Here is a 16,871-nt window from a genome sequence, read left to right on the forward strand (position 1 = left end):
TAGCTTCATTCAACTTTCAACAACCGGAAAACGGCCGTAAGAAAGAACTCTTCACAATCACAACAATTAGTTTTAGTCGAATGTCTCAAAAATGTATTTTTATTGTGATAAATGATAATAACCTCTAATAATTTTTATTATGTCGGAAACTTCTAATAATATAGGAGCGAGGCCTGGCTCCATATTCAGAATTGCGTTAGAAAACTTCCTGTAAGTCAAATTTGTGTATTACCACTTTATTTTTTACTGATCACAATAAATTAACTCTTTATGCTTAAGAACACAATCTTAGTAAAAACCGGATAGTTTTATTACTTAACAACTATACAATTGATGAAATAGATTATCTAGGAATAGTGTTGAAAAAATTGGCGCGTAAACTATTTTTGAACTGCTTTTCCGAAAAAAATTTGGCAAACTGTGTAACCTACCAGGACATCGGCCCAGTGTAACCTGATAACAATCAACCAAAGAATCTACTCTAATTTAGATGCTATGTAGTTATCTAATCCGAAACACCACTAGTGCCGTATACAAATTGAACGTAATATTAATTCATTTAAAAATGTATGGCTATTTCTGAATTAGAAGCTTACAAAAAGAAAATCAAATCTCATTATTTGATTCCAGCACATATAAAGAAATAGAGCTGTTCCCAAACACATCACTGAACCTGATCATTGGTCCCAATGGAACAGGGAAGTCTACGTTTGTCTGTGCAATCATACTTGGACTGTGCGGTAAGCCCCAACTTACGGGCCGATCAAAAAAGGTAAATAAATCAATTTTGTTCTAAATTTGTTAAGAATAGAAATCTCATGATATGTGTGCACAGTTAACAAGATATGAATCCTAAGGTCTCAGTGTAGTTACAACGGCTGCCCCACCCTGTAAACCGAAACACATTACTGCTTCAGGGCAGAAATAGGCGGGGTGATGGTACCTACCTATGCAGACTCACAAGGGGTCCTACCACCAGTAATATTCGTGATGATTACATTTAATATGGCTATTAGTTGTAATGTTGGCCAATGAAATATATGGTTTGATGATTACAGATAAATGACTATGTGCGCACTGGATGCGAAAAGGCAAAAATTGAGATAGAATTATATAAGGAACCGGATGAAAGAAATGTGATTATAACGAGGACTTTCAATTTACGAGGAGAGTCTTCATGGGCGATTGACTATAGAAGTGTGAAAGAAAAAACTGTTCAGGATTTAGTAACTAGTTTGAAAATACAAGTAAGTAAAGTATTTGGAAGTCAAGAGCTGAATAAAGATAGATCTAAATAATATATATTGAAGCAGGTCTTGACAATTATTCTTAAACCTTATTCATGTATACTAACAATTTAGTGTGTTAGTGCTTGAATCATCAGAAACAATATAATGATAATGAACACAAGATTAAATTATAAAAAAGTTATAATTATGTTCTTAATACAATGATGATTTGAGTGCATTTTTACCACCGAGAATCACAAAAAAACTCAATTCTTATCTTTCGTCCAGGTGGACAATCTATGCCAGATGTTACCACAAAACCGAGTCCAAGATTTCTGCCAGATGAACCCTCAGGAATTGCTCAAGAGAACGCTAGCAACGATCGGTGACCAGGAGGCCATAGGGCAAATGAACAATTTGGTAAATTACAGAACCGAACAAAGACAGTTGGACAACAAAATGCAAACTAACACCAAATTAATCGAGGAACAGATGACATTACATGAAACGTTAGTATGAAAATATTAAATACTTTAACATATAACTCAGCACTCAGTCTCTGGTAAAGAAATGATAATAATCAGCATTTCAGTATGAAGGGTGGAGTCTTTGTACTATAGAACTAAGATTTAGAACTCATACTCCCAGTACAGTGCTGGCATTAACATTGTCAATGTGTTGGGGCTCCAGTAAACGCCTAGTCTTATAACCTTTCAGCTTAAAAAAGAAAATAGAAGCTATGCGACATCGAAACGAGTATGAAAAGAAAATTGGTATATGTGAAAAGAAGAAACTGTGGCTTCAATATAAACTGTTAAGTGCCAGAGCAGCACAGACCGAGACTCGCATGGCGGAGGCTCTGAAAATAGTCAAGGCTAGTCACAAGAAGAAGCAGCCATTGGAAATGGCCGTACAGAGATTGAGAGAAGAAAAAATCAAATTGGAACAGGAAAGAGCAACAGGGGTGAGTTAAATGCTCTTTTTTACATATTACTGGTGGTAGGACCTCTTGTGAGTCCGCGCGGGTAGGTACCACCGCTCTGCCTATTTCTGCCGTGAAACAGTAATGCATTTCGGTTTGAAGGGTGGGGCAGCCGTTGTAACAATACTTGAGACCTTAGAACTTATATCTCAAGGTGGGTGGCGCATTTACGTCGTAGATGTCTATGGGCTCCAGTAACCACTTAACACCAGGTGGGCTGTGAGCTCGTCCACCTATCCAGCAATAAAAAAATTTAAAAAAATACGATTTTGTCTCGTTTTTTGAATTATTGTGTTAATCATATATTATAATACTGTTGTTGAAAGTGATGTCATAATGCCACTATTCCATTTAAAATTCAAATAATAGAAATGGTTTTATAGTAAAATCTACTCTTACAAGAAATAAAATAGCAATTGAGATAAATAACTTGCAAAGTTTACAATGGTTCAGTTCACGAACAGATCTGATATCGAGAGTAAAATCTAATTTATCGTCATTCATATAATGAATCTAAAATAATTTGTTCCATATTTTAATTTATGTCAACAGAGTAGAAAAATAAATGAGCTAGCGGATAAAGTGAAAGAGCTGCTAAACGGCATCCAGGACTACGATAGACAGATCAAGGAGGTGGACCGCGCTTTTGAGGAGAAGCTGCAGAGGCACAGGAATAGAGAGAGAGAGTTGGTCGAGGCCAGAACGAAACTCGACAAACTGAAGAACGACAGAACTAGCCTCATTGAGAAATTTGGCGACGGTGAGCTCACGAGACACATCTCATGGTCCATGGTCCAGAACTGAGGCGAGAATGTCACTGAATCAGCACAAACCACATTCCTTTTTTTTCTCTTATCTTTAAGATATGAAACTTGGAGAAAAATTAAAAACAAAAGTTCGTAAGAAAATTCTTTTGTATGCTATTTGATACAGTTTTCACAATGTGGCAGCTGTTATGTATCACACCTAAGGTTTCAACCTTATGAACCAAGGGAGGTTGAGGAACTCAGTGTGCGTAGTGCTAGATTTTTAATGTTTTCGATAGTGTAAAAGCGTAACTCAAATTTGTATGGAGTTGGAACGTTTGCCGCTACCAAACGTTTCTGACATATCAAATACTGTTGCAGTTCAGTTTTGGTCACATATGAGTAAGGTGTGTTATTCATCTAAAAACTAAATAATAATATTAATAACTAACTTGTGAACTGACCATATAACTACCGTAAGAAAACGCCAAATTAAACCATAAAAAATGGTAATTATGGCTTTGCTGAAGTTTTTACAAAAGCAACTTATCCGGGCCTTGACATGTTTCAGAGAAAATAGCAAATGAGAAAGCAAGAGCGCTGAGGGAACGTATAAGCGAGATCCAATCACAAATCCACAGCATTCAGAGGAGCAAAGCCAGGAAGGAGATGGAATATGAACAGCAGACTCTACCCAACCTGAGGGTATTGAAAAACAAGTAAGCTTATTTAGTTTGCACTGGAAGTTCTAGGGGCCGACCGCCGCGAGACGGGGCCTTGCTGACCTGTGTACATAATAACAACAAAATGATGATGAAATGCGTGCATAATATTGTTTCACGCTGGGGTTCGGGATAAATAAATGCTTTACCAAAGTACAACTTAAAACTGTATTTATCACATAAAACACTCACAGAACACTTTAAAATTCTTAATTCACTTCTTCCGCTTCGCTTCAGGTGATCCGTTAGCTGTTTGGCTTCGAGTAGTTCTGATTATTAACTGACTGACTGCGTGCCATCTCTGCAACGCTTTTATAGTCGAAACGACATCCCTAGATTTATCAAGAACATTCCGGGCAAGTCGAGTAGCTTCGATGTGTGTTTCTGATATCTGACAACAGATGGCATTGTACTTCTCGAGCTTTCTCGGCGTTTCTAGTTCTTTTGATGTTCATTTCGACTATTTAGCGATAGATGGCGTTACTCTTACCGGCGTAACAATAGGTTAATTTTGGACTTTCGTCGTTACCCGTTGTCCTGAATTTCAGATTAAGGAAATTAGAAGATGTTGAGACGAAGCGCTTAGAGACTTTGAAAGAATACAGCGAGGACACCTACAAGGCGCTGGAGTGGCTCAACGAGAACAAGGAGTTGTTCCATGACCAGGTCTACGGGCCCATGATGCTCGAGGTAATGGAAATACTTCTCCAAATACTGGACTGAAATTTACTTGTGGTAGGACCTCTTGTGAGTCCGCACTGTTAGGTACCACCACCCCGCCTATTTCTGCCGTGAAACAGTAATGCGTTTCGGTTTGAAGGGTGGGGCAGCCGTTGTAACTATAGACCTTAGAACTTATATCTCAAGGTGGGTAGCGCATTTACGTTGTAGCTGTATATGGCCTCCAGTAACCACTTAACACCAGGTGAGCCGTATGCTCGTATGCCTACAAGGGAATAACGAAATCGTTTTCCGTCAGTTGAAATTTACGCATCCGGAGACCGCCCGCTACCTCGAGTCGACGGTCTCTAGCAAGGACCTGGTCGCCTTCACGTTCCAGTCCAGCCGCGACATGAACCTCTTCCTGCAGAGGGTCCGCGAGGAGCTGCAGCTGCGCGCCGTCAGCGCCCTCTGCAGCCGCGGCGGGGACTTCAGCGCGCCCCACCACGACATCAGGGAGCTCAGGTACGGCTAAGGACCGGTCCTTTTTTTTTATTGCCCAGATGTGTGGACGAGCTCACAGCCCACCTGGTGTTAAGTGGGTACTGGAGCCCATAGACATTGTACAAGGTAAATGCGCCACCCACCTTGAGATATAAGTTCTAACTATACTAAGACCTTAGAACTCATATCTCAAGGTGGGTGGCGCATTTACGTTTCGCGATTCCGATCCGGTAGTAGATTCATTCGCGAAGCAGTTGCTCTTGAGTTGTTAGGTCTCCTTTGGAGGCGCTCGGACAGCTGTTAGCAAATCCCACTCCTCCTGGCTGAGCCTTTGCTCGCCCACCTGTCCTGGTGATACTGGAAAGGCCGCCGGGTGACCAAAAAAATGTCTATGGGCTCCATTAACATCAGTTAGGCTATGAGCTCGTCCACCCATCTAAACAATAAAACCTCGGAGGATATTAAACGTCCCTCTGAAAGTTTTAGTTCGCATTCTGTAGTGAGTGGTTGCGTTGCAGCTACCTCGGGTTCCAGAGGACGCTGGTGGAGGGTGTAGCGGCGCCGGGCCCGGTGCTGCGGTACCTGTGCGAGCAGTACCACCTGCACAGGATCCCCATCGGGAACGACCACACGTACCACCACAGCGAGAACGTGCCCGATCACGTCACGCTGTTCTTTACAAGTGAGTATTTTTTTTTTAATACCCTTTTATTTGATTCAGACGTATGTATGTTAGTATGTAACGGAATCTTTGAATATTATTTTGAGACTCTTCCAAAACGCCGGATTAACTTGAAATTTGGTATAAGATCCATGACAATTCAATATTAAAAAAAAATTAAAAAATCTAAATTCAACTAAAAATGAAAAAATGATTTTATTGTAAAAAAAGCGTGGGATGCATGTTATCAGTAGTTATAAATATTTTATGAACAGATATGAGTAAAAGGGTATTTTGGTAATATCCTGAAAAACACCCCACGCTTTATATATATTATATATCGTGATTTCTAATTATATTTACACATATAAATAAAATTGGAGTGTTTGTTTGTAATATTGAAATAACCGCTTTTTACTGCACGCATATGAATATATATACGGTACATACACCAAAATAGCATTTTTACAATTTTTGTCTGTCTGTCTGTCTGTTTGTTCCGGCTAATCTCTGGAACGGCTGGACCGATTTTGACGAGACTTTCACTGACAGGTAGCTGATGATATAAGGAGTAACTTAGGCTACTTTTTTTAGACTGACTTCGCCCCGCGGCTTCACCCGCGGTACGACAATAGCCCCGGGTAACATCGCGGGACTCAACTATCTATAATAAAATTTGATGTTTCCGAAGCGAAGCAAGGGCGGGTCGCTAGTGTATATATATATATATATATATGTGTTGCAGCGCGGCACCGGTTCAGCGTGCGCGTGTCGCAGTACAGCGGCGCGCGCGCCAGCACGGTGGGCGAGGTGCGGCCGCCGCGCCTGCTCGCCAACGCGCGCGACGCCGACCTCATCCGCACCTGCGCGCTACAGTCAGTGCATAACACATACACTTCTTCTTTTTTGCGAAGTGAAACTTCTAACGCGACTTCCGGCAACGTAGCGTTAAACGTTTAACGCTACCGTGGAACAGAAAGAGACAGTGAGAGTGAATGCGTGGCACTCGAACGCACGCGCGTAGTATACCTGTTACAGCGCGAGCGTTAGCAACGATTAGAGGCCAATATTTTAATGAAGAATAATAGAGATTGAAATATCTGATTATTTTAATGGTTTCTGTAATTTTTTTAGATTGAAAACATTAAATGCGACTTCGGAAAGCCAATTGGCCGCCATCAAGAGTCTGGGAGAGCACATCTCCGAGCTGGAACAAAGACAGGGCCAATTTAATAATGAATTGAAAGTTATTAAAGACAACGCTTCAAAGGTAAGTTGTGTATCAGTCTTAAATTATTATTTTTATTAATGTGTTACGCGCTGGGGTTCGGGATAAATAAAATTCTACCGAATTACAAGTTAACACTGTATTAGCACTTAGAACACTTCAAAAATACTTTAAAATTCTCAATTCGCTTGTTCCGCTTCGCTTCAGGTGATCCGTTCGCTGTTTCGCTTTGAGTAGTTCCGATTTTTGACTGACTCCTTTCCATCTCTGCATCGCTTTTATAGTCGAGAGGAAATTCCTAGAATCCTCGAGAATATTCCACACAAGTCGAGTATTTCGTGTTTCCGCTATCCGGTAATAGATGGCGTTGTAAGTCTCGAGCGATCTAGGATCCTTCGATATTCTTTCGGCTATTCGGCGATAGATGGCGTTACTCTTACTGGCATAACAAATGCTATCACTTTACGAAAGCTTAAAGAAATAATTCGTTTAAAAAAATGGCTTTCAAGCTAGTCCCAACTAAAAAGTTGAAAAATATTATTCGATGCGAAGAATTGGCTCTACACTGACGTAAAAGTGACTGGCCTACTAAATTGTTTGATAAAAAAATGATTACGATATTAAACAGCAGACAAGAAGCAAACGAAGTTCATCACCCGAATTTTTGAGATGTAATCTTGAGTCAGTAATGAATGTTTTGAATTTCGATAATGTTACCTACATTATCGAAATAAATAACATATATGTTTAGGGGCATCCGCTACAAGATGTCAATAGTTTCCATACAAAAAAAAAATATTTGTCTTAAAGTATCGTAGTTTCAGGGTCCTGTTGTGCCTTATATAAGGGATTTTATGACCTGGTAACTAAGACCTTTAGGTTAAATCTTATTTTAATTTAATGAAAACTTTTTTATATGAAAAATGATATTATAAAACGAAATGAAGTCGAAATAAAAACGAAATGTAATGAAATGAAATGGGATGAAATATAATCTCAGTAAAATGGCGATCATTTACTGAGAAGTTTTCTGCGGCTTTGTTTCATTTTCCCACATTTGTGCACTTTCACAGATACTATATATTTAATAAACCACCGTTATTGCGCATATAAACCTGAAGAAACACTAAATAGAGAAAATAAAACAAATCGCACAACTTCACTCTTCGCGTTCCCGCCAAAAAGTCTGTTGTGTTTTACTTTTAAGGGATTTTATGACCTGGTAACTAAGACCTTTAGGTCAAGTCTTATTTTAATTTTAATGATACGTAACTTTTTTAAATGAAAATGATATTATGAAATGAAATGAAGTTGATTATTATGAAACATGGCATGAAGTGAAATGAAAACGAAATTAAATGACATGAGATGAGATGATATGGGATGAAATATAATCGCAGTAAAATGGTGGTCATTTACTGTGATTTTTTCAGTGGACTTTTTGGAGAAACGCGAGAAGTTACGTCCAGCAGCTTTGTTTCATTTTCCCACATTTTTGCACTTTCACAGATATTAAACAGTTAATAAACCACCGTTGTTACACATTTAAACCTGAAGAAACACGAAATAGACAAAATAAAACAAATCACACAACTTCACTCCTCGCGTTCCCGCCAAAAAGTCTGTTGTGTTCTATGATGGCTACCGCCACAGATAATTCAACTAATACACAATTTACTGTGACCGAAGAATTAATAATCAAACTATTAACGTTGCAGATCGCAGAGATATCATGCCAAATAAGAGTTCAGGCGAGGAAAGTGGAGGGCATCGAGAACGAGGAGTCGTTCGACGTCGCCGCCGAGTCGAGCCGCGCCGCCGCGCACCGCGCCCGCGCCGCCGCCGCCCAGCGCCGCCTGCACGCGGGGGGCGCGGGGGCGCTGCGCCGCCTGCACGCCGCCGCCGCCGCGCCCGCGCTGCTCAAGGTGCGACCGCGCCCCCAACACCCCGCACCCTCCTACTCATTTAAAAAAAAAAAAAAGCCTTCCTTAGCGGATATAGCCTGATAGCCTTGAGAGGCTATTTCAGCCTAACCTTAACTAATAGGTGAGCTCACGGGGCTCAAACCTGACGAAATTACTGAGACTGGCCCTAGCAAGAGCATTGCTGCCCCACCCTTCAAGGTAGAAATAGGCAGGGCGGTGGTACCTACCCGTGCGGACTCACAAGAGGTCCTACCACCAGGAAAACCTCCTCTCAAATATCCTATCACCTATACGATTTAGTCTGTGAGAGAATGAGATGGAACATGTGATAGTTTCGGTGGAGTGATACATGATTTTCATTTACAGGTTAAACTGGAGATAATACGCGATGAGATCGTTAAACGGGAATCAGAATTGATCGATCTGAGAAACGAACTGGACGAAGCCAAGGTAATTAATGTTATTATTGCTTTTCTAAGCAGCCAAGCGTACGACCGACATGTTGGTAAATCGTCACCGTCACGCATGCCTACAGTACCAATGCATAGTTAAGCCGTTGCTTTCTCCATGTTAGATGTTACACAATCCATTGAAACGTGAGTGTGCTTAACAAATTATTATACGCGATACTGCAGCAGGTAATGTACACAAGAAAATATATTATGTGCGTGACGTTATTTGGGGCAAAAACAAATTGCAATTCAATCATTGGGGTATTGATAAAGTTTTAGAAACCTTTTTATTTATTGCTTAGATGTGTGGACGAGCTCACCTGATGTTAAGTGGTTACCAGAGCCCATAGACATCTACGACGTAAATTGCGCCACCCATCTTGAGATATAAGTTCTAAGGTCACAAGTATAGTTACAACGGCTGCCTCACCCTTCAAACCGAAACGCATGACTGCTTCACGGCAGAAATAAGCAGGGCGGTGGTACCTACCCGTCCTACCACCACCAGTAATTATGCAAATTATAATTTTACGGGTTTGAATTTTATTACACGATGTTTGTACTACGGAATTATTTCATTAGAAAAATTTGTATCAGCCTGCGGGATTCGAACACCGTTGCATCGCTAAACACTAATGCACCGGACGTCTTATCCTTCAGGCCACGACGACTTCAACTTTATACAATGAAAATGAGTAAAACTTAAGTCGTTGTTATTGATCCGCAGAGATCGCTGGAGCTGGTTCAAGCGCAGCACGGCGAGGCCCAGTCGAGGGCGGCCGCCAAGCTGTCTCAGGTGCGGGCTCGCTGCGGCGCCGCGGACCCCGCCGGCCCCGCCTCCCCCTCGCGGCGCAGTTCCGCGACCTGCCCGACGAGCTGGACGCGCTGGCGGAACACTGCTACGAGCTGCAGACCAGCGTCGACTGTATGGACAAGGAGACCGGGAACGTGAGTGGACCACGTCACTGCAGGACTGGTCAGTGACCCGTCGGATTGCAGAGTGATATTGTTACGCGCTGGGATTCCGGATAAATAAAATTCTATCGAATTACAAGTTAACACTATATTCAATACTTAAAGCACTCAACAAACACCTTAAAATTCTTAATTCACTTCAGGTGATCCATTCGCCGTATCACTTCGAGTAGTTCCGATTACTGACTGACTGCGTGCCATCTGTGCAACGCTTTTATAGTCGATACAACATCCCTAGAATTATCGAGAATATTCCACACATCTATTTGAATATAGTTTCTGCTATTTTAATATAGATGGCGTTGTGCTTCTCGAGCGTTCTAGATGCTACTAGTGCCTTCAATATTCTTTCGACTATTGGGCGATAGATGGCGTTACTCTTACCGGCGTAACAATATATTTAAAATGCACATTGTACGTTGCAATGCGTATGTGTGTATAAAAAAAATCCCCTATTTATTCGCTAGTAGCCTTTTTTTTAACCAATGTTGATAGCTGTTTACGCCATCTATTGGTCAACTGGAACAGACTGCTTAATTCCATCATTTTAAATTTATCGAATGCGCCATCTACCGACGTAACTTTTTTGTTTCATTCATTTCGATTCCATTTTAAGTATGTATAATTCAAGAAAAACTTTTCAACGACACAATGCGATTAACCTATAAAATTTTATGTAATGTATCAAAGGAAGACTAAAGTGGATTACTATTATAAAAACGGCCCTTTTTCATTTCAAAATCACTAATACGACGAGGAACGAACCTGCTGCTGCACAATAGCCTTGAGAGGTTATTTCAGCTCTTCCTTGACGTGTAGGTGAGCTCACGGGGCTCAAACCGGGAGTGTTGCTAACACTGGCCCTAGCAAGAGCAGTGCTTCGCAGAATCTACTAGTGGATCAAAAACGCGACCCATTGAGAAGATCCGGCGAGAAACTCAGTGCGCTATGTCTGTGGGTTAGTTGCTTGAATCACAAGACACCGTCGTCTAATGCTGGTATTTACATTTTTAGGTGATAAAGGATTACGAGGACTGCGAGAAAGCGATAGAGGCTCTCCAAGCCGAGAACAAGAGTGTTGACCGACAGAACCAGACCTTGCTGCGGCGGATGGACACGCTCAGGTATCAGACATTCAGGAGCTTATGAAATACGTACTAAACAAATGTTCATGATTGACTTCCACGGTGAAGGAATAACATCGTGTAATAAAAATCAAACCCGCAAAATTATAATTTGCGTAATTACCAGTGGTCGGAGTAGGTAGATTGAATTTATATACTTGCGTAAAGATATTATAATATGGACATGACATTTTATCCATAATGATTATTTTTTGAAATTGAAATAAATTTTTAGTCGTCATCGGATACAATTTCTATATTTATGAGATAAAGTAACAAAAAAGCCCTGTCTAAGTTTTGTCTCACACTGACAAGCGTCATTTCTAATTCAACAGAAAGGGACCAAATACGGTGTAACTATTCCAAGGTGTTTTTGTATAAAATAAAATACTGATTTCTTTCACCATTAGCTAGCACTGGTAGCGTAGATTAATATTATTAACATGTTTTTCACATTAAACACAGATTCATGCTAATTTCAAAATTCCGGAACAAATATTACAATTAATATGAAGTTTTTTTTTTTTTTTTTATTGCTTAGATGTGTGGACGAGCTCACAGCCCACCTGGTGTTAAGTGGTTACTGGAGCCCATAGACATCTACAACGTAAATGCGCCACACACCTTAAGATATAGTTCTAAGGTCTCAGTATAGTCACAACGGCTGCCCCACCCTTCAAACCGAAACGCATTACTGCTTCACGGCAGAAATAGGCAGGGTGGTGGTACCTACCCATGCGGACTCACAAGAGGTCCTACCACCAGTAATTACGCAAATTATAATTTTGCGGGTTTGATTTTTATTGCACGATGTTATTCCTTCACCGTGGAAGTCAATCGTGAACATTTGTTGAGTACGTATTTCATTAGAAAAATTGGTACCCGCCAGCGAGATTCGAACACCGGTGCATCGCTCGATACGAATGCACCGGACGTCTTATCCTTTAGGCCACGACGACTTTTCGGTATTTTGCAGGCATGTCCATATTATCCTCTACGTTTGACGTCAACGACCTTAAATCAATCTACCTACTCCGACCTCTAGTAATACTGGTGGTAGGACCTCTTGTAAGTCCACACGGCACCACCCTGCCTATTTCTGCCGTGAAGCAGTAATGCGTTTCGGTTTGAAGAGTGGGGCAGCCGTTGTAACTATAGTGAGACCTTAGAACTTATATCTCAAGGTGGGTGGCGCATTTACGTTGTATATGTCTATGGGCTCCAGTAATCACTATAACACAGGTGGGCTGTGAGCTCGTCCACACAACTAAGCAATAAATGCGATACTTACTCTACATATATATGTATATAATAGCATCTGTGGAGCCGTGACCTTTTCGCCCGTCAATGTAATACAAAGTGCGAATGCAACGTTCCCAGCATGCAATGGCTGCCGACCGTCGAGAAACTTCTCCAGGAGATCGACAAACGTTTCGGCGAGATGTTCGCGTTGCTGAACTGCGCCGGCGAAGTGAGACTCGACAAAGGGAACAGCGACGTGAGTACCCTCAAACTTTAAAAAAAAAAGGATTTTATGACCTGGTAACTAAGTCCTTTAGGTCAAATTTTAATTTTAATGAAAACTGCACTATCACTTTTTATATATGAAACTAATAAGTATGAAGTGAAATGAAATGAAGTTGATTAATATGAAACATGGCATGGCATGAAATGAGATGATATGGGATGATATATAATCTCAGTCGAATGGTGATCATTTACGGAGACTTTTTCAGTGGACTTTTTGGAGGATCTCGAGAAGATACGTTCAGCGGCTTTGTTTCATTTTCCCACATTTGTGCGCTTTCACAGATACTAAACAGTTAATAAATCACCGTTATTACACATTCAAACTTGAAGAACACTAAATAGACACACAACTTCACTCCTCGCGTTCCCACCAAAAAGTCCCCTCACACTTTCAAGCGGTTGTTTATGTATTGTAATTGTAGTAGTGTTAGAATTGAATGGCTGTGTGTTACCTTTGGTAAATATTTGCTAATCAAAAATTATCCTCTCTCTACTTTATGTTTCATTGCTTGCAGTGAGTGTAAAATAAACACGTGTGGCACTCGGGGACTGCCGCGGTAAAGCTATTGCATAGCATTTTTTATCAACTTATGCAATTATAATTAGACAATAATAATTTAATATTAAAACAATAATAAAATAAGACCACGCTATATTTATAAACATTAAGAAAAGTAAAACATTAACTGTCCCCTTTCACACTCATAAGCTAGGCCGCGCGAGAAAGAGATGGGCAGACTTTGATGCGCATGCAGTGTGACGTCACGCCGCGCACTTATTCACAAACACTACACAAGCGCAACGTGTGAGCGTGTTGAACGCGAGCTACATGGTAGGCGGAGTGGGGGTGTTAGGTTTTATTTTCGTTACAGAATTTCTTGATTCGGTCGCCGCGATCAAAGCTATGCAATAGCTTAAAAAAACGTATCAGTAAATAAAACTTTACGAGCAAACCAATCGCGCCATTGTCTCGACCTCGACTTGAATTGTAATTTATTTATTTTGCCTCTCATTTTTCGATATAAAAACATGTGGGTGTATAATGTGGGGGTGTTTCCAGGAGGACTACGATAAGTACGGCGTGGTTGTGCTGGTGAGGTTCCGGGAATCGGAGGAGTTGCAGCCGCTCTGCCGCAAGAGGCACTCTGGGGGGGAGCGCGCGCTCTCCATCGCGCTGTACCTCATGGCCCTGCAGAGGCTCTTTACAGTGCCCTTCAGGTAGGAGAAATGCTCACGATTGACTTCCACGGTGAAGGAATAGCAGGAATAGCAATACAGGAATCGTGTAGTAAAAATCAAACCCGCTAAATTATAATTTGCGGTATTACTGGTGGTAGGACGTATTGTGAGTCCGCGCAGTATATTCACAACGGCTGCCCCACCCTTCAAACCGAAACGCATTACTGCTTCACGGCAGAAATAGGCGGGGCGGTGGTACCTACCCGCGCGGACTCACAATACGTTCTACCACCAGTAAGTTTCATCAAAGAGTAATCATGTTTTTTTTTTTCGATTTAGAATCTTGAATATAAATCTCGACATGGATTGTTTTAATAATTGTTTATGTTATGTAACAGATGCGTGGACGAAATAAATCAAGGCATGGACGAGATCAATGAACGCAAGATGTTCCAACTCCTGGTCCAAGTGACGAGTGAATGTGAGAACTCCCAGTATTTCCTGTTGACGCCCAAAGTGAGTTCAGTGACAACTGGTTATTTGATAATACCACGCAACATAATATGCAACTTATGTCTCAAGGTGGGTGGCGGCGTTTACTTTGTAGATGTATATGGATTCCGGTAACCACTTAACACCAGGTAGACCGTGAGCTCGTCCACCCATCTAGTCAAAAAAAAAACCGACCTCATGTCTCAATAGATATGGCGTTCGTCTAATTAATTCACTACAACAACAAAACTGGGCTATAGAGTTCGTGCTGCTAATCGAGAATTTTAAATCGATTTCCAGCTGCTGTCCAATCTGGAGTACAACGACAAGATAATGGTCCACACCATCATGAACGGGAAACACGTCATGAGATATAAAGAATGGGACCACGCCACGTTCGTGCAGAGGGCACGGCAGCTAAGCAGATCCTGAACTGTGGTTCAGGGGTCCCAGGTTTACACTAAACAATTTCAAAAATATTGAATGCAGTTATTTAGTACCTTTAGTGTCATTTGTTTTTGTTATAGTACCTTTAGTGACAATTTTTTGTTATTAGTACCTTTAGTGACAATTTTTCGTTATAATACTTTTAGTGACGATTTTTTTAACATTTATCATGAAAATTATTTAGTCTAATCTTATATGCAATTAAGTTTGTTTAAAAAAAACTTTTATTGTTCATTTAACGATTTTACAAATGTATCTAAACCAACAAACAAACTTTGTTTTCGTAAAATAAAAAGCCAGTCGTATCGGTAGATAATCGCGCGCCATGAGGTCGAATGTCTCAAACGCATGTGGCGGGTAGCCATCATACAACGCAAGATATTTGACAGATGCCTGAATCTCGCTTACGACATTTTCAAGATAAGCTCGCATATATACAAGTTCCGAACAACAACATTCGGACCGTCGGTCTACCGAGCAATATCATCCGCTCGGTGGAAGATCTTCCCTTTCGTCGTATATTTCCAAAACGCACTTAAGTTTTCCACTATCCCAATATTCTCCCCTGTGTTCCGTTACACATAAGAAACAAGATCTTTGATGATCAAATTATCAAATACATAAAATATTCCAACCGTTAAGTCAATCCTCACCTATCCCAATGCGGACACAAATACAAGACTACCGCCTATTCTATTTTTAAAAAGAGCCCGTCATTTAGACAAAGCGTTTTAAATAAATGTGATATATCAAAAATATGTTAATTCTAAGGCCCGTTGGTTACCGTTGTATAATGTAAATAATGGATTAAAAAAAAACAAATAATGTTGATTTTATTTTGTACAAATAAATTATTTTTTATTAATAAAATATAAAAATGAAAACGTGCTTTCCATAGACATTTATTAGCAATTTTTTAAGTCGAACTTCTTTAGATGCGATGAGTAAATTGAAAATTTTTAAAACGAACGTTTGTGGTTCATGAAAAATAGTTCCTCCCTCTTTCTCTAAAGAACTTCGGTTGCTTATAAGCGTTTCCTTTGCTTACATGACCTCACAGTTCTGTTGCGCGAATACAGTCCGCCATTTTGAGATGAAGAAACCTCAATTGTGTTGTATAATCTGTGACACACCCCAAACCTTAACGTGGCAGAAACAGGGTAAATAATTACGGTAATTTATAAAATTTAATTAGTTTTGAGTTCGTAAATACGTTTTAGTGAGTATTAAGGATGCCACGCATGTTATTATTTACGTTAACAATTACTTTTTTATTAACATATTTTAGAATAGAATATCAGACTAGGCACGTTATCAACAAATTGACAGTGATACCTAAAACGCAAATGTATTATTTTAAATTTTTTTCCCTACTACCCTCTCGCTGTCAAATTTAATATTTTACATAAAAAAAAATCGAGTCCATTTTTGTGTTTTACATTGCACTCGTTATTTCTCTATCTGCACTCCCTTGCCGTGCCATTGCTCGTCGAGCGTGACGTCACAGCCGAGGTCCCGTAGCGCGGACCTGATGTCGAACCCGAATTCGTTGCCGAAGCGCTCGTGGGACGAGTTGAGTAGGGCTTCGACTCCCAGTTCGAGGAATTTCACGTTTTGCTCGCGACACCGCGCAACTATGTTCCGTATCGCCCAGCACGCGTTCTTCTGAAAACCAAAATTTAAATTTCTACCGACTTATTTTTTTTATATTGCTTAGATTGGTGGACGAGCTCACAGCCCACCTGGTGTTAAGTGGTTAATGGAGACCATAGACATCTACAACGTAAATGCGCCATTCACCTCGAGATATAAGTTCTAAGGTCTGAAGTATAGTTACAACGGCTGGCTTACCCTTCGAACCGAAACGCATTACTGCTTTACGGCAGAAATAGGCAAGGTTGTGGTAGCTATCCGCGCAGACTCGCAAGAGGTCCTACCACCAGTGAACTCGCAAGAGGTCCTACCGCCAGTGACTTATTTGGGGCGGGAACGCGAATCATGACGTATGCAAGCGT

General features: G+C 40.6%; 2 protein-coding genes across 2 annotated transcripts in view; one reads left to right on the forward strand and one right to left on the reverse strand.

The window, feature by feature from the left end:
• Positions 1-15,964, forward strand: SMC5 (structural maintenance of chromosomes 5). Its single transcript, XM_089739002.1, is given in 21 exon segments — positions 1-210; positions 631-772; positions 1,059-1,247; positions 1,518-1,738; positions 1,947-2,193; positions 2,764-2,971; positions 3,529-3,676; positions 4,228-4,369; positions 4,659-4,864; positions 5,362-5,525; positions 6,250-6,379; positions 6,639-6,774; positions 8,451-8,657; positions 9,024-9,107; positions 9,837-9,926; positions 9,929-10,057; positions 11,099-11,208; positions 12,589-12,706; positions 13,799-13,956; positions 14,316-14,433; positions 14,710-15,964. Coding segments are annotated over 21 exon segments (3,150 nt in total). The 5' UTR covers positions 1-139; the 3' UTR covers positions 14,842-15,964.
• The window catches only part of LOC114243360 (armadillo repeat-containing protein 6 homolog), an 18,868-nt gene continuing 17,680 nt past the window's right edge, over positions 15,684-16,871 (reverse strand). The window contains exon 9 of the mRNA XM_089738996.1: positions 15,684-16,521. Coding sequence (XP_089595122.1) covers positions 16,306-16,521 — 216 coding nt within the window. The 3' untranslated portion in view covers positions 15,684-16,305. The remainder of the gene's footprint in view (positions 16,522-16,871) is intronic.

This window comes from Bombyx mandarina, chromosome 28, assembly GCF_030267445.1.
Source record: "Bombyx mandarina strain Sakado chromosome 28, ASM3026744v2".
NCBI lineage: Eukaryota > Metazoa > Arthropoda > Insecta > Lepidoptera > Bombycidae > Bombyx > Bombyx mandarina.